The sequence below is a fragment of the Balaenoptera acutorostrata genome, chromosome 2, assembly GCF_949987535.1.
Source record: "Balaenoptera acutorostrata chromosome 2, mBalAcu1.1, whole genome shotgun sequence".
NCBI lineage: Eukaryota > Metazoa > Chordata > Mammalia > Artiodactyla > Balaenopteridae > Balaenoptera > Balaenoptera acutorostrata.
In genome coordinates, this window is record NC_080065.1 from 168,715,557 (window position 1) to 168,743,459 (window position 27,903).

The following is a 27,903-nucleotide window of genomic DNA, read 5'->3' on the forward strand; positions in this document are numbered from 1 at the left end:
CTCCTGAGTCCCCAGCACATTCCCAGCCTCCTTGCCGTGGGTCCAAATGACCAACACCTCCCCATGCAACCCCCCTCACCGGATCCAGTTCCCAGTCCTGGCTGGGACTCACGAGGACAAGGAGCCTGGACCCTCTGGACAGGCATCGGGGCCCCAGGGATGCCAACAGACAGCCAGGACATGTCAGACCCCAAAGAGCAGGAATTGTGCCTGGGACGCCGAGGTGACAGTTCAACAGGGAAGTGACACATCCCAGGCCACACAGGAGGACAGAGCTTTATTTCCAGAAGGGACCCAGCACAGGGTGACTGCCTTCCACACTGGTGCCTCCAGGGTCCCCCAAGGATGTGCTGCACCCGATCCTTGCAGCATGCACTAAAGGGATGTGGTGGCGGCCACAGCCTCCCCCAGCTGCTGTAGGAGCTCCTCTGGCCGTGGTGAGAATGCACTGGTGTCCACTCTCTGGAAGTCAGGGTGGGCCACCACGGACTCCAGCACCTCAGCTATGCGGCCGATGTCAAAAGCGGCCTGCTCGGGGCCCAGCCTGGTGCCCTTGCCGCCCTCCACCTTGCCAGGACCCATCCCCTTCGCCAGGAGGAGAAGCCTCCTTTCAGCAACGACCTTGAGGAAGTGATAAAATTCCTCGAAATTAATCCCGGAGCAGGACTTCATGATGACCTGGGCCAGAAAGGAACAACCAGTGAGCTGCTGCTCACTCACAGCTCTCGGCAAGTTCTGCTGATCCTGCATCGAGTCCAGGCTACAGAGGGCCCTGAGACACGGTCCAGTCCTCGAGGATGGAGACACCTGGGTGCCAGCCGGTGATCACACGGGTCTGAGTCCTGCAGCCTGGGAAGCCCCAGAACCCTCACTCACATAGGTAGGCCTGGTTGCCACCAGGCCCCCAAGACTACAGATCTGACCTTAGAGACCACACCCTCCCTTAAGACTGCAGGCTGTCCTGGGGGCTTTTCCATACCCTCCCCCCACTGACGCCCTGGGCCAGGTGAGCACACTCTTGCCCTTGCCTGTGGTCCTGGTTCAGGTGAGCCCCCTACCAATCCCCCCACCATAGCCCTGGTGAGCCTCATCCTGTGCCCCCCTCCTGCTCAGACCAGTTGTCCCACCTGGCAGTGGTGGTGCCAGTCGGGCATGCTGTCCCTCCAATCAATGATCTCCTGCTGCACGGCACAGAGCTCCTGCTGCAGGAAGTGCCACATGTTGGCCAGGTTACAGCCGTTGACCCAGTTGTGGTTGATGGAGATGGTGTCCTCCTGGAAGGGGGAGGGCACAGGCTGTCCCCGTGAGCCCACAGGGGGCACCGCCCCCTCCCCATCCTGAGGTCCTCTCAGCCTTCCTCAGCTGGGAGGAGCTGCTTCCATCTCCCAATGGGAGCCAGCAGAGAAGAGGGAGCTGGGATCATTTGAATCCACCATTAGCCCAGAATGGGGCTCCCTAAGGGCTGGGACAACCCCACAGTGTATGGACCCCTTGCCCATTGTTGCCCAGGAAAGCAACATGGGAGGGAGGGAAAGAGGCTGGGGGCCCTCAGCAGTGCTGCATGCAGGGAACCAACACAGCCACATGCAGTACCATCCTTGCGCATGGCCTGCCCCATCCCATACCCAGGCTCTCCCAGAGGGACAGCCTACCCACTCTATGGGATCAGGGCGGGTGGGCTCGGCCCTCTCTCTGCAGGAACGCATTTAGGAAGGTGCCGAGGACAAGGAGAGCTGCTGAGCAGGCCAAGGGGCACAGGTGAACAGGGGTAAGAGTCAGCCCAGTGAGCCCTGTGGCCTGTCTCCCTGACCCGTCTGGGCCACGGCACATGGGGTAGGGAGTGCCCAGCATACCAGGTTGTGGACTTGATGGTGCCACCCACTGGGCACAAACACCATCTCGCCTGCCTCCTGTGTGACCTCCAGTGGTGGGCTACAGTGATCTCGCATGGGGTGTAGGCGGCTATCCAGGAGTGTGGGGGAGGTCACATCGTAAGGCAGGCTACCGTGGCAATCCCGCAGGGCTTCTTCTTGCCCCGGTGGGAAGAAGAACCACTTTTTCCTCCCGCAGATGTTGACGGACCAGCTGAAGGAGCGGAAAATGTCAGCATGGAACGGCGACCTGTGCAAGAGCTTCTGTTGGTGCTGTGTGGCTTGGATGTGGGCTTTGCTTCTTCTGAATAGACTGGCCAGGCTCAGAGGCCTCAGTGGTCCCCAGCTCTCACACCTGGCCTGTGAGCCAGGTGGGAGGGCCAAACCTCCCCCACCCCAGAACATCACACAGGAGGTGCATGAGCTCTTTCCACAGAGGAAAGAGGGTAAGTGGGCTTAGAAATGCCAGACCTGGCAGCCAACTCCATGACCTGGCTAACAGGAATCTCTGAGAGGCTCTGGGCAAGAGCTGACACACCAGCAGGAAGGTTCAGGAGAGTGACCAGGGACGGGGTGTAGGATGGTGGGTGGGAGCAGACAGGCGGTTACCAGGTGCCGGTGGGCCCCATGTAGATGAAGCGGTAGTCATCCACGTCCAGGGCATCCCAGTACTCGTTGAGCCAGTCAGATGAGAAGTATATGGGCAGGGTGAACACGCCCTCCGCCGAGGAGTCCCTTTAGAAAGTGGCATGAAGCTACAGCAGAAGTGGCTACAAGCCAACCTCCCGGCACCCACGTCCTGAGTGCATGAAATATCATGAGAGCTTTGAAATTATGTGAATGACCCTGACCTGCCTTCTGGAGTCAGCACCAACCGCCAGAAGTGGGGCCACCTCAGACCACTCAGCCATAGTCCAGCCACCAGATGACCACAGCCCCAAGTGGCCCTAGCTGATCCCTGCCCAAACGACTGAACCAGAGTTGTAAGCAGATGAAATGGCTTTTGGGGGTGCTGTGACACAGCCTAGACAACTTGTACAGGCAGTGACCTAGATGTTCCGGGCCGCTCCCACACCCATTCCAGGATTTCAGCTTCTGGCTGAGCTGGGGTTTAAACGCATCATCTGCATCGTGCTGGTTTCCCGAATTTGGGGGCCTCCTCCACTTTTTTAACCACACCAGTGACCTTGATTCTGCCGAGCAGATTCAAAGCCACAGGCCCAGGCATGAGGACAGCCGAGGTACACGGAGGTCCTTTTCAACCCCTCACTCCCCTGGATCCATCCCTACAACCCAACCAATGGGCTCCCAAACAGAGGAGCATTCTAAACCAGCCCAAGGGAGAGTGCAGTTCTACCAACAACATGGTCACACAACACTCTCGGTCAGAGGCCTGACAGGGGAGAGCCTTAGTAGTACCAAACCACCAGTAGTTCCCCAAAACACCATGCAGGTCCCTCTGCTGCCATGCCTTTGTACAGTGACAGACTCGTGCTTATCGTTCAAAACCCTGCTCAGATATCACCTCCCCTGTGGCTACCCCTGCATGCCTGATCCAGGCCTTCCTTTGTTCTTCTTGTTTTTGGGGTTGCCACGGAAAACGCAAGACACTTCCTCAAGACTGAATTTCAAATAAACAGTGAACAAGTTTCTAGGATAAGTATGCCCCTTGTAATACCTGGGAAATACTTATACCCAAAAAACTACTCGTTGCTTATCTGAAGCACAAATTCACAGTGCACGAGTGTCCGAATCTAGGAGTCCCCATCTGTGCTGTTGGAACATGAGTCCGTGAAGTCTAGGACCAGAGTCTGGTTGCATCCTAGTGACTGTCTGCTGGGCCAGGTCTCTCTGACAAGTAAGAAGCTGTGTGGCAGATAGTACCAAGGGCAAGCTTTGAGCAGGATGCTGGTGCCCTTCATGTACTCTTGGATTTCTCTTGGGAAACACAAGGGCCTGAATTTTTTTTTTTTTTTTTTTGAGTCTTAGTTCCTGCATCAGCAAAACAAGAATTCGACTGTTCACTCATTCATTAAATGAGCACCTGATCTGTGCCAGGGCCCTGTGCTAGATGGCGGGGGTCTGACTAGGACCTACTCTCTGCTTGTGAAAAGCACACCCCTGGCAGGGGAAATGGCTACAAAACCTGAGGACCGTCTCAGAGAGTGGGAAGGCCAGCAGAAGGGGTGGGGCTGCCCACAAGAGCGAGACGTTTCTCAGAGCACATCCTTTGAGCTCCCCAGGTGGAAGAAGCATGTGGTGAGTGGCAACAGATCTCGGAAGGCCTTGTTAAAGAGTTGGCATTGCTTGTTAGTGATGGAGATTTTTAAATGGGTGGGGCACAGTCCTGCTGGAAAGCTCACTTGGACTTTAGCAGCGGGGTGCAGGACTTGAGGCGGGGCAGCTAGTCTGGAGACTGGCAACAGCCAAGGTGGATGATAACAGGCCTGACTTGGAGAAGTAGGTCTGGACAGGGGAGGCTGGTCCCAGGGGCATCTGAGAGGACAGGCAAAGGCTGGATGCTGCCAGTTAGATGGAGGTGAAGCTGACAAGCATGGTTCTGGGCAAATGTGACAAAGAAGAGGTGGGTACCACAGCCCATCTGTGCCTCTGCCAGGCCCACATTCCTCAAAGCAATCAAGCCTGTGCAGGCATGGTGAGATGGCCATGATTGGAGAGAATGACACTTCCAACCACGCCGAGGAAAGCAGGTTAAATTCCGAACTGGGGAAAAGATGAGTTCCTCCGTGTGCAGCCAGGGCTCATTCAGAACTGAAAAGCAGTGCTGTGGCCAGTGCTCCAGGCTCCTTTACCTGCACAGATGCCAGTCTTTGAGATAGAGACAGCCCCGTGAAGAGGAGTAGTTTCCCTGAATGTACTCTTTCCAGTAGCTGATGTAGTCTCTGAGGGGCATGTGTTCTTTGGGGTTGGAGTTGTATTCCCGGACCCCACAATTTGCAACAGGTACAACCACGTCTCCTGAAAGGAAAGGGTCAGGGACAAGACTTTTCTGAGAGTCCTCCAGCCTGTCAATCCTCCCTGACCCTGTCCGCCCTCCCTCACATTGCTACACCGTCTCCAGGTGAATTCTTCTGGGGACTGACTCATGCCTTGCCTCCCTCAAGCCCTCTGTGGCTGTCCTCATTTGCGCCCTCCCTCACAGTCCGACCTAAGAGTCTAGTCCTGTGTTTGCACTGCATGCTGTTCTTGCCCGGGGCACTCACGCTCAGTCCTTACCATAGTTCTGAAGCAGATAATCGAAGTTGGGCTTTCCGCTGGGTGTCACCCAGAGCCTCCTGCTGCCCCAGCCCTCGGTGAAGGCGCTGGAGAAAACACACGGTAAGTTAGGGAGCAGGTAACCCTTGAAGAAGTCGGCGTAGGAAAAGGAGTCCGGCTTCTCGATGAAGTCCACACGGTCAAGTTGCGGGCCGACCCTGCGGGGGAGACACCCCTCGAGGCCTCGGAAGTGGCTCTCGGCGAACACGCGCGCCTCCCTGTCCATCCCCGGCCAGGTTCGGCGTCCTGGCGTGCGGGGTGCGTGGGGTGGGAGTCTGCCGGGGGGATCTGGAGGGCTGCCGGGAACAGGGCGGGGCTCGGAGGGGGGGTCGGAGGAGCTGCCGGGCACAAGGAGGGCTGCGGGGCGGTCACAGGGGCTGCGCGGAGTCGGGAGGGGCTGCTGGGGACGGAGCGAGTGCTCCTGGAGGTCCAGAATGCGGCTTCCGGATTCCCACTTCTCTGCTCTTTAAACAGGGAGGTGAAAAAGGAAGTATTTGCTAAACCTACTTCCGGAGTACACGCTCTGAGCACCCGCGGCTCACAGCCCCCCGCCGGCCAGAGTGAAACCGGCGAGGTACAGGCACTCATAGGCCGCAGTCGTCCCGGAGCAGTCGAGCGGAACCAAGAGCCCGCGGTCTAAGTTCCTGCCGGAGCCTGAAACACAGCGAGCCAGTTCTTGGGCGCATGCTCGCTGCATGCTACAGCCCTCACCCGGCGCAGGTACGGGAGTGGCCCACAGCGCCATCCTCCCAGCTCCGGGTCCCCCGCCCTCCGCGGCTTCAGAGATTGTTGAACGGTGTCGGCCTCGAGTCCTGTCGACTTCGCGCCTCCCCCGCGACTCAGGTAAGGTGTGTCTCCAGTCTGCAGCTGGGCCTGTGCCCTTCCGTCAGGGTCCCTCCTAACGCAACCGCCGAAGTGAGGACTCCTCCTCTTTCCAACGTTCCAAGGACTACGGAAGGTGGTGGGATGTGGGCTGGGCTAACAGAGAGGCACAAGGGCCAAAGGTGGGGTCTTGAGGGATGCTGGGGACCTGGAGGGGATGCTGGGGGACTAGGGCGATGATGGGGACTTGGAAGGAATGCTGTAACTTGCCGGTGATGGTGGGACCTGGTGGGGATGCTGGGGGACTAGGGAGGTGCTGAGGGCCTAGGGCGATGCTGGGGACCCGGAGGAAATGCTGTGGGCTAGGAGAGGATGGTGGGGCCTGAAGGACATGGTGGGGACCTGGAGGCATGCTGGGGGACTAGGGTGATGGTGGGGACCCGGAGGGGATGCTGGGGGAATAGGGTGGGTCTGAAGTGAAGGTGTGGGGGATCAAGGGTGGGGATATGAGGCTGTGCACACCAGCAGACCTGAAATGGGGGACATCAAAGAGGGACTTGGGTGGGGGTGACACGTCAGGGTCTCAGCATATTGGAGAAATAGATGTCCTTCCTACCCATATCAATATGGAAAGGAAGAAAACAGTTTCATTACTGTATGAGCAGATTACATGCATGTAAGGCATCTTCAAGAGAGTACAGAGCTGGGCAGAACATCATACATCTTACACACAAGAAAGCAGAAGAATGAACTGTTAAGACCTCTCTGATCTCCTTGAGGGAAAAATAGATGCACCTGTGTCGTCTGCGGCTGATGAGAGACTCCTGCCTCAGTTCTGGAGGTCCGTGTTTACCGCTCTGAGTCAGCAGGTGGTGACTGCCCTGTAAAATCTGAACACTGAATTTGTTTCATTCCTGACGAAAGGAAACACTCAAAGGGCAGGGAAGGGGCAACTTCTTCCCCTTTATTAAACAGTGAAGATGTAATCTTGTTTATTTACCCTTATAGATGGCATAAGTGAGATTCTGGGGATATGAGGGCTCTGAGCTTTGGAGCGGGGCTTGAGGGGGGACTCTTTCCAAAGGGTATGAAGCTTATGCAGAAGGTGAACAGCGAGGACCAGAAGTGGGGAAAGGCAGAGAAGCGGAGGACTAGGAAGAAAGTGAGTTAGGGAGAGTCTGAAGTCCAGGCAGAGGAGAGGTCTAAAGTGGGAGCTGAGAACATGGGCAAGATGGGACAGTGGAGAGTTCGTTGCAAGCAGAGCAGTGTGAGCGGTTGTGTGATTCTGCGTGCACTGTACTCCCTTCCCAGTCTGTCTCATTGTACCTCACATGGTCAAGCTGTGGAATTCTTCATTGGGCCAGTGTTGGGCAGAAAGTTAGAATGCACTGGGAAGTTAAAATGGAGAAAAAGAGTCACCCTTAATTCCATCCAGAGATGAGCATTTTTTTGTTTCTTGATATAGAGTTATCCTTCCAGGCATGCACTCGTTCATTTTTTTTCTCTTTGTCCCTCCCTGCACACACACACACACACACACACGTCTCTCTTTCTATTTTATATGTATGTAAGTTTATATATGTAAGCTTTTGCTGCTTTTAACTTTTTAAAAAAATTAACAGATGTCAATTTCTTGCCACATATTGACCAGATGTTCCTTAATTATTTGATTTTAGTTGTGGTGAGTGCAGATCATGGAAGGCAAATAGAAAAAGTGTGGGAAGCAGAATGTTCATAATTGTCTAAAGAACTGGGAAATATGGCTCAAAGTTTGCCTCACAGGGGAAATATGAAACTCAGATGGACATTGCCTGGGAAGAATCCCAGGATTCCAGCTTCTGAAGCTCTGTGGTTGAGACTAAGTTTCATAAGAAAGGGGACACTTTAGGCCAGCAGGTCCACATGCTCCCCAGGATTGTTGGGGCAACTGAACCAGTAACTCAGGGTAGGAGAGAAGGTCTCCTTTCTTGAGCATTTGCCCTGGGCCAGGCATTTTGTCCTGTATTTCCCCTAGTTCACATGATGGCTCGCTGGTGTTGACAGTATTATCACAGCTGTACGCATGAGGCTCTGACATAACTAGGGAGAACAGGGGACTGGAACACAGGTCTGTGTCCCTCCAAGGCCACTAGACGGCAGCCCTGGCATCACCTGGGAACTGGTGGGAAATGCAGATTCCTGGGCCCCACCCTGACCTGACTCAGAATCTGGGAGCAGGGTACTGCTCTAAGCCTTGTCACATCTCAGTGACACAGCCACAGAGGGCCAGAAAGAAAAATGGCAGGAGGGGAGTTTAAAAGTTAGCATTTTGTGGGAAATGCAGTGGGAATAACATAAAATCCTAGTTCTCTGCTCTGAGAGGTTAGAAAGATAGCACGTACCATGTGAATAGGCTATGTTATTGCAATGAAACACCCCCAAACCTCCCTGGTTGAAAGTGGTAGCCTCTGAGGAGCAGGAGGTGAAGGTAATGGAAAAGACTGGCCACTGGTGCCTGGAGACACTGCTCCCACTGTTCTGACTCTAAGCCTTCTTGTGGTCAGGAGTTATTGGAAGGTGTATAAAATGTTGCTTGGTCTGTTACTTTGGAAATTAACTAAAAATAAGATGTTTACTTGATACTGGGTCTACTCCAGGGCACAGGTCTGATGGAAGTGCTAAAAGAGATCCGTTATACTAATTGCAGTGTGTTAATAAGTTCAGTCCCTGTGACCTTTCATTTCTTCTCCAGGAGCATCACTGTGTGAATGAGTCTCAGACACTCTTGAGGTACCTTGCCATGACCTCCCCTCCCCAATTCAGCAGGCATGTTGTGTTTTCACTGGGAGATGTGGGTTCCTGTTTACAGCAGGTGAGGACCGAATAAGAACTCCGTGAACTTAGCATAGAGTGAAGACCTAGTTCAGCAGATAGAGGGAAGAAAACTGTCCACAGAGGACACAGTTAATGTTTTCACATCATACGATTTGTGGTTCACTCAACACATTTAATGGGTTCCTATGATGCACCAGCATTATGCACAAGGCACCCTCCTTGTAATGTTTGCCTTCTCCATTGTTTTGACTGAGTTGGTCAACATGTAAGCACATTCACAGGCTTTTTGGAATTATGGTGAGTGCTGTGGTTGGTGAAGGGGCAAGGATGCCACTGGAGCAGAGACCTGGAGAGTGAGGTAAAGTTGGCTGTTCAGAGCCCTAGGAGCAGCAGGTGGGGAGCCTGAGACAGGAACAGAGCAGAGTAGAGAGAGGGTACAGGCTGGGCGGTGAGGCTGTAGTTAGTAAAGCCTACGTGACTTGGGTGGCGACTTTGGAGTTTACTCGAGGTACATAGGGAAAGGTTTCAGCAGAAGAATGATATTTTCTAATTTTGTTTTATGACTGTCACATTGGCTGCTGGCTAGAGAACGGGTAGTGGGGGGCAGAGTGAAACAAGGAGGTCAGGTGGGAAGTTGTCCAGGAGAGTAATGACAGTGTTGCATAGTCGTGTGGCTGTGGGGATGGGGGGCGGTGCAGAGGGCAGATGTGAGATACAACTGCCAAAACTTGCGGACGGATTGAGAGGGATGAGGAAGAGGGGATCCAGGAGAACTCACCTGGCAGTGCCTTCACTGAAATGCAGGAGCAGATGGAGGGGCTTGCTAAATTGCAGATGCCTGTTAGATGGTCAGGTGGAGATGCCCAGGCAATACTTAAGTCTCAGAGAGTCTGGGCTGGAGAGGGAAGTTTGGCAGGGCAGGCAACAGCTGGAAGGTGATATTTAATGCCGTGAAACTGTGTTGACTGACTTAGAGAGTATTGATTAAGAGGACCAAGGTTGTGACCTGGTCATTCCAGCATTTAGCAGTCAGGTGGAAGAGGAAGAATCAGCAGAGGAGACTGAAACAGGCCCCAGGGGGTGGGAGACCAGGGGAGCATGGTGTCCAGGAAACCAAGACATGATGTGTCTCAGGAGATGGGCAGGTGTGTTGGACAGAGGTTAGAACAGATGTGGGCATTGGATTTGGCCACCTGGAGGCCTGGACAGAGAAGTGTCAGTGAGTGGCGGGGACAAGAGCCTGTCTAGAGGGGGAGATTCCTGGCGGGTGGCTGGGGGGCAAGCACCGGGAAGCATTTGGAGTCTCTTGGAGGAGCAGTAAGTGGAGAGGACTGCGGGGATGTGGGGAGGGTGTCTGTTTTAAGATGGTCTTAGAGCGTGAGTGTAAACTGATGAGATGATCTAGGACAGGTTGGTAAACTATGGCCCATGGGCCAAGTCTGGCTGCCACCTGTTTTATAAGTGAAGTTTTATTGGAACAGCCACACCCCTTTGTTTCTGTATTGTCGCTGGCTGCTTCTACTCTACAATGGCAGAATAGTTTAAGGGAGACCATGTGCTCACAAAGCCTAAAATATTTACTACCTGGCCCTTAGGAAGAAAACAGCATGCCCTTTCCTAGTGTTGAAGGGATGGAGACCAGACTAGAATCTGGTCTTTGAGGGAGGGAGCGGGGACACTGCTTCCCGCAAACTGTGCACGGAGACCAGAGGAAAGGCAGGACACCCAGGGACAGGTGTGGTATCAGAGTCCTCAGCTGAGGGAGAAGGGAGGGTGTGGGTGGGGTCATTCTAATGCACACGGGAATGTTGTTCTCACTTTGGCCCTTCCACTTAATCCTCATTTATTTTGGTCTGTTGGGAAAGCTGCCATGGAAATCTGTGGTAGGAAAAGTTGTGGCCACAGGTTTTTCCTTTTGCTTTTTCCTTGGTATTTGTCAAACCTGAGTACTTTTCTCATATTTCTTGTATTAGTACAATCATGAGAAGTGTTTTCGTTCTTCTCTTAAATTTTCTTTCCTCTAACTTTTATCTCTTTTTGGATTTTAGAATAGTTTAGAGCTGATATTGTCCTTGGGTCTTTTAGTTATTTTCATGGTTAAACAGAGGCCCAGAAGATGAAATAGCTTTTCCACAGTCATAAAGTTTGTGGCAGAGCTGGAGTTGGAACTACAGCATGGTTCCTTGGATGCTGCAATGCCAGACTCAGTAATTCTTTGGGGAATTTGTGCATAATCTCACTCAGTGCTCAAGGAATACCTCTCAGAGTACACATTCAGGAATGACAGCTCGGGTCAGGCAATTGTTAATATAAATTCAATTTTCATGCTAAATCAAAGTCTCAAAGTATGGGGAATAGCGGTAAACAAGATATGGCCCCTCCTCGACTCTCTTGGGGGTGGTTTATGGCAGACAGGGGGTGGCCAAGTGGCAGGAGGCTCTTTTCAGCCAGGAGGACCAGAGTCTAGCTGGTTTCAGGGGCTGACCCGAGCTGTGAGCACGTTGCACTGACTGAGGCCAGAGGTGCCTTGCCTCTGACATTTGTCTTGGATGTGGAAACACTGAAAACCGTGGTTGATGGGGTTAGTAGTCCCTAATTCTGAGAGTAAAAACTTTTCTATTATTCACATCTGAATAACTGCCGAGTGGCCTCATGGCAGGACAGTGCTAGCAGGTTGTGCAGGTGGCTCGCCGGGGACCTCACAGCTCATGGGGGACTGTAGGTGTGTCAGTCATAAAAGCTGAAGGTCTACACGTCCTTGCTTCCCTGTCCTGTGAGAAGCCCTAGTCCAGCGACACTCTGTAGTCTGTTTTATGTCTGTTTCAGAGTGCTCAGGTGAGTGTCCTTCTCACTAGGGAGAAAGGTCTGATGAAGACACTTTGGCTTTACAGTTCCGTTTGTCCAGAGTGAACTATTGTTAAAGAGGAAAGGCACCCTCCCAGCTGATCTGCCCCACGCAGGGAGCTTCCACACAATCCCACTGTGTGCAGGGAGCTCACAGATAAAGTCCCTAAAGAAGATGACACCAGTCTTCTGTACAGGAGGTCAGGAGTTTTAAACACCTGAGATCTTCATTAGCTTTCCAGTGACATAAGAGCATGGGTTTCCTGGATCCTTTACAGAGCCCTGCTGAGTTGGGAGTATGAGATTGTTTGTTTGTAGTGTTGAGATTCTCCTTGGTCTGGCATTCATCATCACGTTGCCTAAGAAGATGGATTCTTGGGTTTGTGTCTCCTTGGGGAAGTTTCTGACCCCATAAGCCTCAGGCTCCTCTGTGACTCAGAATGGTCATTCCTACTGACGCACAAGAAGGTGGCACCAGACCTGAGAGTGGAAAGTCTCTGCTTCTTCCTGCTCCAGCCCTGCTACATTCTTCAAGTAGGAGGTTTGCCTTCCTTATAGTCTTAATCTGCAGTAGTCTCTTCTAGAATGTTCTTTACCACTTACTGTTTTTGCAATTCAGTGCAAGTATCTGCAGTCTTATTGTTGCTTATCTTTAACTGTATATGTTCTGTCTCCTTACCCCTGTACCCTCTGGTCCCTGCACTGTATTGTATGTCCTTAAATATGTAGGTCCTAAGGCTATTACTTTTTCAGAATTGACACTCAGAGAGAACACTTGAAGATGCTAATGCTCCTGAAAGAGTATTAGCCAAGCTATCAGTGGACTTTTAGAGCTTCTGCCATGATAGAGTTGTGCTCATTCATTTGTTGAATGAAGTGAGTTGGAGATGATCTCTGTGGTCCCTCCAGCCCTGACATCATTTTGTTGTGATGACAAAATTCTCATGCTTAATATGGCAGCTTTCTTTTAGGTTTGTCCTAATTTCAGGTATTAGTACTTAGCAGAGCTGGTAAACTGGACTGATTTGTAGTACTGAGTAACGGGTTGATTGGCACATATGCATATCTGGGAAGTTTGGGTCAGTCCTTGCTACTGTGATTAAGAGAAGTTCTAGAGTGTACTTGGGAAGTACTTCAATCTGATTAACATAGGAGTTAAATTTATTTCTCTTATAATGGAATCAAGTTGTTTGGCACTTTAGTTTTGTGTACACTAGGCATAGTCTTCCTTTTTTTTTTCTCCTCTTTTTCACTGTCATGTTTGTTTTTGTGGCCAGGTGCTGTCTATAGCCAACTCTGATCAGGTGGTGAAAACTAATGAGACCAAATGACAGATTCTGGGTATGGTGATGTTTTAGCAGTCGTTAAAGAAATGGAATCAAGAGTAGACTCTTCACATTCCTAATAGATGAGCTGAGTTAGTTCTGTAGATACTTTGTAGTATTCACAATGATTGTAATAACACCTGTAGCATATATTAGGTGCCAAGTACTCTTCTAAGCACCTTTCACGTTATCAGTTCAGTTAAGCCTTACAGCTGCAGTGTGGGATAGGTACAATTATTATCCCATTGACAGATCAGGAAGTGGAGGTAGCGGTGCTGAGTAGCCAGGGGTCACACACAGATGAGTGGGAATACCTGCCATTGTCCGTATGAAAGGTTTGTGCTGTAGTCTTCCAGCTGTGCTGCTACCTAAGGCAGTGATTTCAGATGTTTTTGAAATTGTAATGCCCAGCTGAAATTTAGTTTTGGTATATCTTTCATATGTACATTTATTATTAATTTTTAATAAAATTTTATATTATTACTAAATATTTAGTAAATCCTTCATTGAAGTATTAATGAAGAAAAGTGAACAAATCATGAGAACAGAAAATGCACAAATCTTGAATTATCACAAAATTAATACACCCAGGGCAAGAAATAGAACATTACCAGCACCACAGAGTCAAGGCCTCCTTTCTCTCTAGTTATAACCACCATTCTGACTCCTGTTTCTGAACTTTTCATACTTATTTTTAAAATGAATTAAAGTTTGGGGAAAGTTTTAATTCCCATAAGTCAAATAGAAACATGCTAGGGTGTTATGAATTGATAGAGTTGATTTGTAGAGTTTGCTTCCTAAATATTTAGCTTAATAGAGATTCTCATATGAAGAACCCATACCCAAAGTAGAATGATCTTTGCGTTGCACATCACTGTTGGGGATTGTGAAGGGTCTGAGACTTTGTTGCGGGTTGAAGAGTGAGCCTGTCATAGTTTTGTAGATGTGGCAGAAGAGAGGAGGCCCTCTGTCGGAGAGAAAGGGCCTGTTATGCGTGGTACAGCAGGATTCGTGTGTGCATCTGTTCCCCTTGCCCCCTGCATTCTGAGGGCCCAGGTGGATGCTGCATGTACCATGGGTTTGTGTCACAGCTCATGAGGGGACTGCTAGCAAATCTGCCCAGCACTTGCCTTCAAGGGGACACTGACCTATTATCCTGGTCAGGAAACAGATCTTCTTTCAACCAGGAGGGAGGCACTGTCCACAGTTATAAGGAAGATAGTCTGGGACAGTTTTTGGTACATAAAATTTTATGTTAGTTTTTGACATAAAATGTGGAGAAGCACCATGAAGAATTGCCTCCATAATGTCCATACCTTGTATGTACAGTATTTCATTAAGCAGTAGGATGAGACCAGCCTGAGCATTGACCTCAGCTATGCTGAGGGTCACAGACGGACAGATACCATAAACCACGAGTGTCTGTTCCATTCATTCAGCCACAAAGTATTTCCTGAGTTAGGATTATGAATAAAATATGGTCATTGCCCTTTGAGAGCTTGCAGTCAAATAACAAGTGGTCATCCTACCATTTAACAGGTACAGTAAGTGTGTGTAAGTTCCATACAGCCCCACAAGGGAGAGAGGATGGGAGAGGCCGAGGGCTGGATGGGGCCTCTCTTACTCTGGAAAGAAGATTGCAGTGGCAGTGGGGGGGTATTTTGGAGTACCAAGGGCAGGAGACCAATTAGACTGCCACTATAGTCCACTTAAGACTTCCTTACATTCCTTATCATGCCTACAACCCTATGAGCTTTGGGGTTTTGTTTGCATTAACATACTTCATATTTAATGATACATTGCCTAATCTCAAACCACTTTGTTTCTTTATAATTAGGAATCTCAATTCAATGCAGGTTCTTCAGGTGCAGGTACTACCTTTTTGTTTTTTGCTCTCCAGGCTTGTGCTGCTTGATGTGGCATCTAGTACAGTAATTACATTGAAGAGTCTGAGTCTTTAGAATATAACTCAATGAGGAAGTTTATAGAATTCCAGTGGACTCTAAGCTCCATGAGCCAAGGACTGTGTCGTTGTTTCTTTTGTACTTGCAGCCCAGCATGGCATGGTGGGGGCTTAAAACTTGTTAACCAAATGCAGAGAATCCCTGTACCCATTCTGTGAAAGTCCACACATTTCAATATTTTTAGAGATAATATGTCTTCTCCTATTTTTATAAGTGAAATCATGTCATAATTAAACTCGTGTGTGTGTGTGTGTGTGTGTGTGTGCACGCGCACGCGTGCGTGCATGCAAGAGAGAGAGAACGAGGAGGGAAAGAAGGAGGGAAGGAAGGAAAGAAAGAAGGAGAGAAGGAAGAGAAAGGAAAGAAGAAATACCATATTACTGGTGGACCTCTAATTGGAAGAGCATTGGACTAGGCATTACCCTGCCTAGTTCTAGCCATGTTAATATCATGAACTTGTGGTTTGACCTTGTACAAAGTCCTCATCTTTTCTTGGCCTTATATTGTTTATCTGTACAATGAGAAGATTGGACTAAGTGTTCTACAAGGGTTGTTTCAAATCTGTCATTCATGACTTTTTAAAATGCATCGATAGGGAATTCCCTGGCAGTCCAGTGGTTAGGACTCCGTGCTCTCACTGCCGAGGGCCTGGGTTCAGTCCCTGGTCGGGGAACTAAGATCACACAAGCCGTACAGCACGTCCAAAAAAAAAAAAAAAGCATTGATAAGTGCAAATGGTAGATAAGAATAGTACACCTTTGTTGTGTATAACTATATAAAACTATATATAAAATATATACATATAATTATATAATCATGTAGAACCCTGTAAAATTAGTTGGGATTACAAGAATGGAAAAGGTTGTCTGTAGGATTGTTTTCTGTATGAAACTAAGTAAATTTATAAAAATTTCAAAAGGAGAATGTTAGTTTGGAAACTTGTAGAGTGTGTAGTTGATAGGGGTCATCACAGCTGATGGTGTTCCTATGAAGAATCCTTGGGTGGTCGTTTCCAGTGATTTTCTTCTTTCGGTCACATCAGCTGTGGACCCTGGTCCCAGTGGGGGCGCTCTGGTGGGTGAAGAGCCCCTGGGGACCTTGATGCTTTGGGTCAAGCACAAGTCTGGCCCCAGCCCTTACCTCTCTGCTGAGTAGGGCAAGGTCTTCATCCTGCCTATCACAGGTGGTGTGAGAGTCCTTGCTAGGTGAGGACCTGGCCATGTGCTGGAGTCTCCAGTGTGCTTGGAATCCAGACCATACCGTTGCTGTCGGTGTCCTAGTGTCTCTAGTCCACGTGTGATGTCCTATTTTAGGCTCATCTATCCACTAATTTGTCCCCCTCTCCTTCAGAGGCAGAGTGACCTTGGCCGTTGTACAACTGACCTAGGAACCAGATGAGCAGAGACATCTGCGTCCACACCTGGCCATGCTCCTATTATTTAGAACTTGAGAAGCAATGGGTCCCTGGAAAACTTTCATTAACTTCTCTCTCACTAAAATTTATGACTGATAAAACTAGAGAAATTCTTGTCAACTTTCCCCTTTCTAGTATAATTGAGATCAAGAAAGAAGCTTCTCATTTTATCTTCAGTTCTATTACCATCCTGGAAAAGGACCACAACAAGCACTGGTTCAGTTCCTTGCAGCCTAGTCGAAATGTCGTTTTCAGCATCATTGAGCATTTCTGGAGAGAGTTGCTGTTGTCCCAGTCAGGAGCTGCTGTTGAGGAATCATCCTCCCCCATGACCAAGGGGAAGGAGTTGACTGGTCTGATGGCCTGTACCCAGAAGCGTCTGGAAGACACAGCCAGAGTCCTCCACCATCAGGGCGAGCAGCTTGACAGTATCTCGAGAGGCCTGGACAAGATGGAATCTGACCTGGATGTGGCTGACAGGTAAACAAACACTGTAATCCTAACCTGACCTTTGGATGGCTGTGGTATGGTATCTTTTCCATCATCCTGTATTTATTACACATTCAGCCTTCTGAAAACACAAGCTGTGCCCCTGTTGTGGACAGTTACACTGGGCTGACTGCTGTGGGCGTGCAAGTAATGAGGGCCAGCGTTCGCTAAGTGTGCAGTATGTGCCAAGGACAGTTTTAAGTGTTGAAGGGGGATTACCTCACTGAATCAGCAGACAAGCCAAGAAGAGTGTGTTGTTCTTCATTTTACCCATGGGGAAACTGAGGCTGAGAGGCCGGGTAATTTGTTCAAGATCACACACACTAAGTTTGTTAGCGTAGTTTATCTTAATTTCTTTTCCATAGCTGTAGAGCAGCAAGGTTTGAGCCAAAGCATTTTGGCTTCAGAAGCTGCCATCTTAGCCACTGCATTAGCCACTCTCAAACCTTCAGTCTTGGGGACCACCCCACCCACCTTACAAACTGAGGACCCAAAGGGCTTTTGTTGATGTGGGTTATATATACCGCTATGCATCATATTTTTTTAAAACTAAGAAATTAAATAATTATTTATTTAAAAAGTACAATGATAAATCCATGACCTAGTAACGTAAATAACATTTTTTTTAATGAAAAATAACTTTTTTTTTTAACAACAATTTTTTTTTACTAGCAGCCTTTTATTTATTTATTTATTTTTTTTTTAAGTTTTTTTTATTTATTTATTTATTTATTTATTTTTGGCTGTGCTGGGTCTTCGGTTCGTGCGAGGGCTTTCTCTAGTTGCGGCAAGTGGGGGCCACTCTTCATCGCGGTGCGGGGACCGCTCTTCATCGCGGTGCGAGGGCCTTTCACTATCGCGGCCCCTCCCATTGCGGGGCACAGGCTCCAGACGCGCAGGCTCAGCAGCTGTGGCTCACGGGCCCAGCTGCTCCGTGGCATGTGGGATCTTCCCAGACCAGGGCTCGAACCCGTGTCCCCTGCATTAGCAGGCAGATTCTCAACCACTGCGCCACCAGGGAAGCCCGAAAAATAACTTTTATAAAGCAAAATGTGTAGTGAGAAGAGTGGCACTGTTTGAGATTTTTGTACCTCTCTTTAAAGTAAAGCTTAGCAGAAAACAGCTGGATTCTCATGCCTGCTTCTGCAGTCAGTCTGCTGTGATATCACAAGTCACAGGGTATCTGGGAACTCCACTCTACACTCATGAGAGAATGAGAGTAAAAAGCCAAATAGCCAAATAGTGTTGTAGTATTGTATGAGGTGACTTTGACCTCCCAGACTCCTTTGGAGGGTCTCAAAGACCACACTTTGAGAAGCGCTGCACTGACTATAAGACATATAAAGTAAGTCAGGGATCTTAGAGTCTAGTAGGAATAACCTCTCTCGCATGTCTGGAATGGTTGCTTGAGAGCTCAGGATGAGGTGGCAGCCTCTCAGTGATGGGCCCTGAGTGTGGGCCCCCCGTCTCTCAGACCAGGGCTGCATGGCTGCTGTTTGTGAGACCCCTTGCCTCTGAGTGACCCCACTCTGCAGTTACCACCTGTTGCTATTTCTAAGCACTGTATGGTAAAGGGCATCGTGCTAGAGCTACAGGGAACAGGGCCCTGCATCTTATTCTTAGAGGGGGTGCTTATGGTGGTTGAGACGTAAGATCACCAGACCTTTGTGAGTTTTCCTCATGGGAACATGGCTAGACATTTTTCCACCCTCTTTTGCAGTTTGGGGTTTATATGACTGAGTTGTGGCAGAAGTGATGTAGGTCACTTGCAGGCCTGGTCTCTAAAAGCCCTCCTACCCAATCTCTAGTACTGTTTTCCCCTTTACCTGCTGGAATCCCCCAGGACTTGAAGGCCTTAGGACAGAAGCATTAGTTAGGCAGAGTTTAGGACCTCAAATGGCTTCCCAGAGCAGAACCCTGACCCCAGCCCTCAACTGGACTACAGTGTGAACAAGAAATAATCCTCTGTTGGGGCTAGGCCCTTAAGATTTTGGGAGTTGTTTGTTATAGCAGTCAGCCCTCGCAGACTAACACAACATTCCTGTAGGAAATTGAGACACCTATTAAATATCTTCAGTACATAACAGGACATAGAGAGCAGAGATTTAGAAGAATGTTCATTTGCACTGGAAATCAAAGAAATGCACACTAAAATAATGGAAATCTAGGTTTTAACGATCAAATTAGTAACAATTAGAAGTAAGAATACACAATACCAACTGAGGATAGTGAATAAGCATTTTCATACACTGCTTATTAGGAATGACAATTGGTATAATCCTTTTGGAGGACAATTGGGTGGTTTGTAAATCTTCTTTTGACAAACAACAAAGTGAAAGGATGAACCTGAGGCTGGGAGAAAGTATTTGTGATACCTACCCATATCCCAACAAAGGATTAATACCCAGCTAGTTAAAGGCAAAATGAGAAAAAGGCAATTCAGCAGAAAAGTTAGTAAAGGCCGTTGATTGGAGTTTAGGCTAAGAAGCTACTAGAACAGAGATCCAAAAATATTGTGATTGAAATAAGCTAGACCTCCATATAATGGTCCAAAGGAAGGTAGTTATCCCAGGCAGGTAGAAAGCTCTGCTTTGGGCCTTCACCTCTAGCTGCATGTTGTCTAGAAGGTCTCCTGTCTTATCCCATGGTACCATCACTACATCAGAAGTTGCTGGTATCACTCATTCGCAGCCAATGGGAAGGGGGAACAAAGAGGGAGGCCAGGGAACCTCGTCTTTAAGAAGGTGACCCCAGAGTTGCACATATTACTTCTGCTCGTATCCTACTGGTAGGACTTAATCTCATAGTTACACCTAGGAACAAAGAAGCGGGGTAGTTGTGAGAGATTACTCAGGTATTCCATTATGGAAGGAAGAACAGGAAAATGGATACTAGGGATCATTAGTTGTCTCTGCGACAGTGTCTCACAAATGAGAAATCCCAAAAGACCAATGAAAAGGGAGTTCAGCATCCCTTGTAATTAGGGAAAGGTACATTAAACCAACACGTGTATTAGTTGGGTAACACCAGCTGTTGGTTAAGATGTGGGGTGATAAGCACTCTAATGTTTTTGTCAATAATATGAAATGGTTCAGCCACTTAGGAGAGCAGTTGTCAATACCTAGTGAAGCCAGAGGTGCACAGACCCCATGACTGTGACCTTGCTCTTTCAGATGTGTATCTTAGGGAAACATTGGCACTTGTGCACAGTGTGTGTGGACATGAACTTTCATTAAAGGATTGTGGACGGTAGCAAGCAATTGCAATCAGTTGCTTCTCAAGGGGGATTGGGTATCTAAGCTATGTTTTAGTCACAAAATAGACTAATTCTTTCATGGTAACTGTTATATGTTAGATCTATACATATCAGCTTGAATAAATCCCAAAGCAGTATTAAAAAAACAAAGCAAATTGCAAAGAGATGTGTACAGCAGGATACCATTTATAAGGTGTTTTTTTAATATGCCAAATAATACTATAGGAAAAACATAGAGTTAAAATACGAAAACCTGAACAGGAAGGGTGCATGCAGGCCACCATACTGTGTAGTTCTGTGGTGAGTTATCCAGAGAGCAGCTGACTGGTGTTCCTGGAGTGGTCTTGTGGTTCATGATGCTCTTTGGTGTGGGTCCTTTGAAGTCGATTGTGGTAAGCCCTCAGTGAGCTCTCTAATTTGTCCATCAGAGCTGGGAAAATTTCCTGTATTATTTCTTTGATAATTTTTCCCCCTCAGTTTTTAAAATGTGTTCCTTTTGGAACACCCCCTTTTTTTGTTATCTGACTTCCTGAACTGATCTTCATTTTTCTTTCTCCTCAACCTTTTGTTCTGCTTTTATTTCTTGAATTTTATCTTCCTACCTTCTATTTCTGTTATCATGTTTTTAATTTCCAAGACTTATTTTTTGTTTTCCAATGTTCCTTTTGAATAGCAGCCTATTATTGTTTCATGGATGCCCTATTCTCTTATCTCTTGGGTTGTTATGGATAGCCTTGTCTTAGTATGTTATGTCTTGTATGGGAAGGCCTGGGTGGACTGTGAAATTTTTGGTTCTGCTGAAAAGGGCTGTGGTCACAGTGTTTGAGAGCAGTGCTCTGTGGTCTGAGAATATCTGGTCTCTCTTCCCATGACAGTCCTAGATTTATGCAGTTATAGTGTTTTCAGTAGTCTTCACAAAATGTGGTCTCTTCTCTCTCTCTCTCTCTCTCTGTCCCTCCGTCCCTCTGTCCCTCCTTCCCTCTCTGTCTCCCTTTCTATCTCCCTGTCCCCCTCCCTCTTTCTTTCTCTTTCTGTACTGAGAGTGAAGGGTGAGTTTTCTGAATTCTACGGTTTTTGGAATCTCTAATCTGATTAGATTTAAAGCAACTAATAACTCTTATTTCAAGTGGTATAGAAGGCACTGATGATGTGGCAATGGTGATATGTAAAATAATCATCATGGGATACTCGTAATCAAATATTTTAAAAAGGCTCTGAGTGACCATGTATTTGATACCTAATAACATTTTTGTCAGACTAATGAGTAATGAGATTGGCTGGCTGCTCTAACTCTACTGGACAAAGTGTGGAAAGGAAAGGATGGGTTCAGAGTGCCCCATAATGACCTGAACATTTCTATATCTGCCTTGAAAGAAAACCTTAGCTCCCGTAGCTGCAGCACTGAGATCTTTGAAAATCAGATCCGGTGTGTGTCATCCTGTGAGTGACTAAATTACAATGTAAATTGAAATCCCAACTTTGCATGGTGTCTGCTGTTAAACTGAGGGTATTGATAGGGGAGAAATGGGATCCTGAAAATTGGAATGTAGACATATGGGAAGATCCTGATGAAACTGAGAAAACAGAACCCCTAAATTCTGATGAGTCTTCTTTGCCAGTAGAAGCAGCCCTTCCTCCCCTATCTGAGGCGATTAACCACACTTTGCCTGAGGAAGCTGTAGTGGCTTCCCCCGAGATAATTGCTTTGCAGGACAGTGCAGATTTCCTTCAAGACCCCCCCCCCCTTTGCTTCCAGGTATATTGTTAGAGTTAAGTCTCAGCACATCCCAGAAGATGAGGCATAAAGTGTGGCCCATGAAGAGATGCACTGCACTCTGAAAGAACTGCATGATTTTTCCAATTTATACAGACAGAAATCCAGAGGGTATGTGTGAGAATGGATATCTTGTGTGTGGGGTGATGGTGAGAGGAATATGAAGTTGGATGGGGCTGACTTCACTGAAATGGACCCACTAAGCAGAGATCCTGGATTTGTTACCATGGCTCGAGGAGTTAGAAAGGCTCTAACAGTTTGGTTGGTTGGCTGAGATGTGGACTAAAAAGTGGCCTACACTAAATGGAGTTTGAAATGTCAGAACTGCCTTGGTATACTCCAGAGGAAGGATCCAAGACTGAGGAAGATTGGAATGGTAGAATAGATATATTACGTGAGATCTCTTCACCCATCCTGGCAGGGTCCAAGAAGCCACACTTTTTACCATGACTGTGAGCAATAAATTTTTAAGGGGAGCCCCAGCATCCTTGAGCTGTGTGGTTGCTCTTCTCTGTAGGCCAGAAATTACAGTGAGAAGTGGCTGCCACTGAGCTGGGATCCTTAAATGCAGCAGGGATAATTGGATCCTGGGGTGGCAGGGCTAAGTGGTAGCACTTAATCACCAAAGACAGTTGGGGTTGGTTACCATAATGGACAGCAGAGTCAAAGCAGCAATCAGAATAGTCTGACTCCCAGAGACCTATGGCATTGGCTAGTTGGTCATGTGCCCCTAGAAGAGAAATAGTTGGGCAGTCTGCTCAATTCTTACTTGATCTGTTAAGCAGAAGAGTTTTAGGTCATGTGAACAAGCATCTAACCTGAATTAAACAAAAAAAAAGTCACGGCTCCTTAATTGATTTTTAGATTTGAACTGGTTTACACACCCAGAACCCCTTGAGTGATGGAGAAGGTGGGTCCCCTTGTGGAAGGACCCCAGTATGCTACCAAATTTTGTACTGTTAATCTTTCTCCCAGCCTTCCCCAGAGAGACATATGGCATTTTACCAGGGTGACCGTGCATTGGGGAAAAGGAAATCAGATTTTTCAGGGACTACTGGACACTGGCTCCAAACTGACACTGATTCTAGGAGACCCAAAACATCACTGTGGCTCACCTAGGGGCTTATGGAAGTCAAGTGATCAGTAGAGTTTTAGCTCAGGTTCATCTCACAGTGAGGTGGCCCCTGAACCCATCCTATGGTAATTTTTTCTAGTTCTGGAGTATATAATTGGAATAGACATACTCAGTAACTGGCAGAATCCCCACGCTGGTTCCCTGACCTCTGGAATGAGAGAGATTCTGGTGGGAAAGACCAAGTAAAAGTCACTAGAACTGCTTCTACTTAGAAAAATAGTATACCAAAAGCAATTTTGCATTCCTGCAGGGATTATAGAGATTAGTACCACCTTCAAGGACTTGAAGTATGCGTGGATAGTGAGTCCTGCCCCATCTCCATTCAGCTCACCTATTTGTGCAGAAAAAACATGGATCTTTCAGGACAGTGGATTATCTTAAACTTAACCAGGTAGTGACTATAATTCCAGTTGCTACTCCAAGTATAGTTTTACTGCTTGAGCAAATTAACACATCCTCTGGTACCTGGTATGCAGCACCTGATCTGGTAAATGCTTTTTTTCCATCCCTGTTAGTAAAGACCACCAGAAGCAGTTTCTGTCAGCTGACAAGGTCAGCAATATACCTTCACTGTCCTACTTCAAGGGTATACCAACCTTTCAGCCCTATGTCATAATTTAGTTCACAAAGATCTTGATGCCTTTCTCTTCCACAAGATAGCATGCTATTAATGCTGATTGGACTGTGTAAGAAGTAGCAACTACTCTAGACTCATAAGACATTTGCATATCAGAGGATGGGAAATCTGACAGAAATTCAAGGGCCTTCTACTTCAGTGAAATTTTTAGAAGTCCAGTGGTGTATGGCTCATTGAAGTATCTCTTCTATGGTGAAGGTTAAGTTGTTGCATCTGGCTCTTCCTACAACCAGAAAGGAGGCACAATGCTTCTTAGTGTTTCGGAAGCAACATAGTCCTCATTTGGGTGTGTTACTCTGGCACATTTACCAAGTGACTCGAAAGCTGCCGGTTTTGAGTAGGGCCTAGAGCAAGAGAAGGCTCTGAAACAGGGGCAGATTGCCACAGAGCTGCTCTGCCACTTGGGCCATATGATCCAGTGGTGTATGATGGGTCAGTGGCAGATAGGGGTGCTCTTTGGAGCCTTTTGCAGACCTCTATAGGGAATCTCAGTGCTCACCCTTAGGATTTTGGAGCAAAGCCCTGCTATCCTCTGCAGGTAACTACTTTCCTTTTGAGAAACAGTTCTTGGCCTGCTACTAGGCCTTAGTAGAGACTGAACACTTAACCACAGGCCACCAAGCTGCTATATGAGCTCGGCTGCCCATCATGAAGTGGATGTTATCTGACTCACCAAGCCACAAAGTTGGGCATACTTAGCAACACCCCATCATCAAATGGAAGTGGGATACAAAAGATTGGGCTCAAGTAGGCCCTGAAGGCACAGGTTAAGGTGCCTGAGGAATTGGCTCGAATGCCATGGCCGCCCCCACTCCTGCTACACTGCCTTCTCTCTCCCACCCTGCATCTGCGATGCATTCCTTACTTGGGGAGTGCCCTACAGTCAGTTGACTGAGGAGGAAACACTGGGGCCTGGTTCACAGAGGAATTTGAGAAATATGTAGGCACTACCCAGAAGTGGACAGTAGTGGCATGACAGCTCCTCTCTGGGACATCCTGAAGGACAGTGGTGAAGGGAGATCCTCCCAGTGGGCAGAACTGCAAGCAGTGCACCTGGTTGTTCATTTGTGTTGGGAAACGCAGTCGTGTGCATGCAGTCTTTTTTATCCCTACTTGGCCTCTTAAGAATGGGCCTTGGGGCTGGAATACTTTATTACCAAGAGATAAAGAGCCCACACAGCCTATGCCAGGCTTATTACCTTGTGGGGGAATAGCTTTCCCTTTTACAGTCTCCACCAGTTCTTCTTTTGTTCTGCTTAAGCCTGTACATCAGTGGCCCTCAAGCACACCCCCAGCTTTCAGTTTTTCAGACTCCATGGGGGTAGGGGAGGGGTCCTTCTGCTGTGGTACTGAGGGGTGTGCATGGGCCAGTTGCCCTCCATTAACTGCTGGAGGGACCTGCTGGCCATGAGGGACCTATGCCCACTATTGGAGCTGATCTTGCTCTGTTTCTTCTCTATATGAGTAAAGCTCAGTAAGGCGTTACTCCATCCAATGCTTAACTGTGCTGTGTTTCGTGGTGACTCCAATGCCAGGGCGCTGTGGGGAGACGTGTTTGGAGTCCTCCTCTGGGATTAGTGGCCGATGAGCAGTACTCTGGTCAACAATTGCTTGGAAGGAGGAATGGCCAGGGGCTGAATTGTGTACTGATTGGCTGTGGCCAAGTGGTTTGGCTGGAGGTTCAGGGACTGGAAGAAACACGATTGGAAACTTCATGATGAAGAGGTCTGGGCTAGAATTATATGGAGAGATCTCTCTGAGTGGGCAAAAAGGTGAAGATATGTCCCATGTGATTGCTCACCAGAGCACCTCCTCAGCAGAAGAGAATTATAAAAACCAAATGGATAGGAAGACCCATTCTCTAGATACCGGTCAGCCTGTTCCCCCAGTCCATCCTGTTATCGCCCAACGGGCCCATGAACAAAGTGGACATGGTGACAGGGATGGAGGTTATGCTTGGGCTCAGCAACATGAATTTCTACTCACTGAGGCCACCTTGGCTCTTGCCAGTGCTGTGTGTCCAGTCTGACAGCAGCAGAGATCCAACACTGAGTCGCCAATATGGCGCCATTCTCTAGGGTGTGCAGCCAGCTGCTTGGTGGCTGGTTGATTACAGCGGGCTACTTCTCTTGTGGATTCTTTGTATATGGCAAGTCACTCTTGCTGCTTTCAAAATTTTGTTTTTGAGTTTCAGCAATTTGATTTTAATATGTCTCTTTTTTATCCTCCTTGGAGTTTGTTGAGCTTCTTGGATGTGTCCGTTCATGTCACTCATCAGATTTGGGAAGTTTTCAATCAGTGTTTCTTCAAGTATATTTTCTGCCTCTTTCTCTTTTGTCCATCCGGAATACCTGTAATACATGTGTTGATCTGCTTGATGGTGTCCCGTAAGTCCTTCAGGTTCTGTTCATTTTTCTTCCTTCTTTTTTTCTTTCTTCCCCTCAGACTGGATAATTTCAGGTGTATAACCTTCAAATGTGCTGATCCTTCATTCTCCCTGCTCAGATCTGCTGTTGACTCCTTCTAGTGAGTTTTTCATTTCAGTATTGTACTTTTCAGCTCTAGAATTTGTTTGGTTTCTTTTCATAATTTCTATCTTTTTATTGAGATTCTTATTTTGTTCAGACATTATTCTTCTGATTTATTTCAGTTCTTTCTCCATAGTTTCCTTTAGCTCAGTGAACATATTTAAGACGGTTGGTATAATATCTTTGACTAATAATTCAAATGTCAGGGCTTCCTCAAAGATGGTTTCTGTCAAATTTTCTTTATTTTCTGTGAATAGCCATATTTTCCTCTTTCTTTGTATGTCTTGTAATTTTCTTTTTAGAACTACACATTCTGAAGATTATGTTTTGCTAGCTCTGTTGTGGACCGAATGTATGTGTCCCTGAAATTCGTGTATTAAGTCCAAACCCCCAATGTGATGATGTTAGGAGGTGGGGCCTTTGGAAGGTAATTAAGTTTAGATGAGGTCATGAGGGTGGAGCCCCCATGATGGGATTAGTGTCCTTGTAGAAGAGGAAGAGACTGGAGAGAAAGTGACTGTCTGCAAGCCAGGGAGAGAGCGCTCACTAAAAACCAAATCTGTTGACACCCTGATCTTGGACTTTTCAGCTTCCAGAACTGGAAGAAATAAATATTTGTCGCTTAAGCTACCCAGTCTGTGGCAGCCCAAGCTGACTGATAATACTCTGGAAATCGAATTCTCCTATGCCTCAGGGGTTGCTGGGTTTTGCTTGCTGAGGGTTGGAACTGACTTTTTGTGACTTTTCCAAATTATTTTTGCAAAACGTGTATTCCTTGTTAAGTGTGGTCACTGAAGTTCCGAAGAAGGAAAAAGTAAATAGGTTTTGTTTCTCTCAATTCCCTCCTGGCTGGGAAGCCACTTCAGCTCATGGTGGTAGAAAACTCTCTGCCAGCCTCTCAGCAATCAAAAGCCCCAATCAGACTCACAATCCCAGTTTTTGGAGGAAAGGTCTTTATTGCCCACCCTGGCTCCAACAGGCCATACTAAGAATACTTGCGGCTGTCCCACAGCTGCCAGCTATGGATTTGTGGGATGGGGGTTGGTAGCTGCTACTGCTTGAAAGCAGAAGTTGATTGAAATTATAGTGGTCTCTCCATCAAACTCACTGCTGGAGGCTGCAGATGTTCTCCTTGACCCAGAGTTCCAAAATAGTTGCTTCAGACAGTTCTTCCAGTTCCTTCATTTTGCTGGAGGGACAGATTCCTGCAGCTTCCTATTCCACCATCTTCCCTGCTGCCACTAACTATATGGCTTTTATGAATAGATGCTGCCCTTCATGTACCATTTCATTCTGCGGCAAATTTCATGGAGGTTTGCTGTTTTTCTGTATTTAGCAGTTTTCAAGGTAATGACTTTGTTCTTTATCATCCTCAAAAGATGTTCAATTATTATTTTTAATATCCTTTTGAATCCCTGGATTTACAAATATTTGAGTTTCAATCCGTTGCAGTTAGTATCTTATTGAACTTTAAACTGTTCCATCTTTGAGCATGTTGTGACATTTTTAATCCAATAATTTAGCAAGGAGTAATGTCTAGGATTGTAAACCTTAAATTATATAATATCATGGGTTCCTGGACAGTTCCTGTGACCATTTTTTACACTTTAAATATAACTCTGTTGGGTGAATGGTCTGCAGACAAATTCCAGGTAAAGTCCACATTACAGAGCAGAAGCAAGGGGTGGCGCAGAACGTCAGAGTGACTGGAGCAAGTCTTGTCGGTGAGGTTGGCGTCCAGAGGCTTTATTTGC

General features: G+C 47.5%; 2 protein-coding genes across 8 annotated transcripts in view; one reads left to right on the forward strand and one right to left on the reverse strand.

Annotated features, from left to right (window-relative positions):
- Positions 1 to 262: 262 nt before the first annotated feature.
- JMJD4 (jumonji domain containing 4) lies at positions 263 to 5,621 on the reverse strand. Of its 2 annotated transcripts, none has more exons than XM_007169887.3 (6): positions 5,109 to 5,621; positions 4,685 to 4,850; positions 2,481 to 2,606; positions 1,854 to 2,085; positions 1,128 to 1,274; positions 263 to 678 (listed from the first exon to the last, which is right to left on the reverse strand). In XM_007169887.3, exons 1-6 carry the CDS (start codon positions 5,371 to 5,373, stop codon positions 376 to 378), a joined length of 1,239 nt encoding a protein of 412 aa, XP_007169949.2. In that variant the 5' UTR covers positions 5,374 to 5,621; the 3' UTR covers positions 263 to 375. The 2 variants fall into 2 exon arrangements, with proteins under 2 accessions (XP_007169949.2, XP_007169948.2); XM_007169886.3 differs by having other exon boundaries at positions 1,854 to 2,121; positions 5,109 to 5,620.
- A 124-nt stretch (positions 5,622 to 5,745) lies between these two features.
- SNAP47 (synaptosome associated protein 47) overlaps positions 5,746 to 27,903 on the forward strand; it is a 150,109-nt gene continuing 127,951 nt past the window's right edge. For all 6 annotated transcript variants that reach the window (XR_009006893.1, XM_007169893.2, XM_007169892.2 and 3 more), the window contains exons 1-2: positions 5,746 to 5,990; positions 16,267 to 16,810. Coding sequence is in view for 5 of the 6 variants with exons in the window: in XM_007169893.2 (XP_007169955.2) it covers positions 16,311 to 16,810 (500 nt within the window). In the remaining variant the exon portion in view is untranslated. The remainder of the gene's footprint in view (positions 5,991 to 16,266; positions 16,811 to 27,903) is intronic.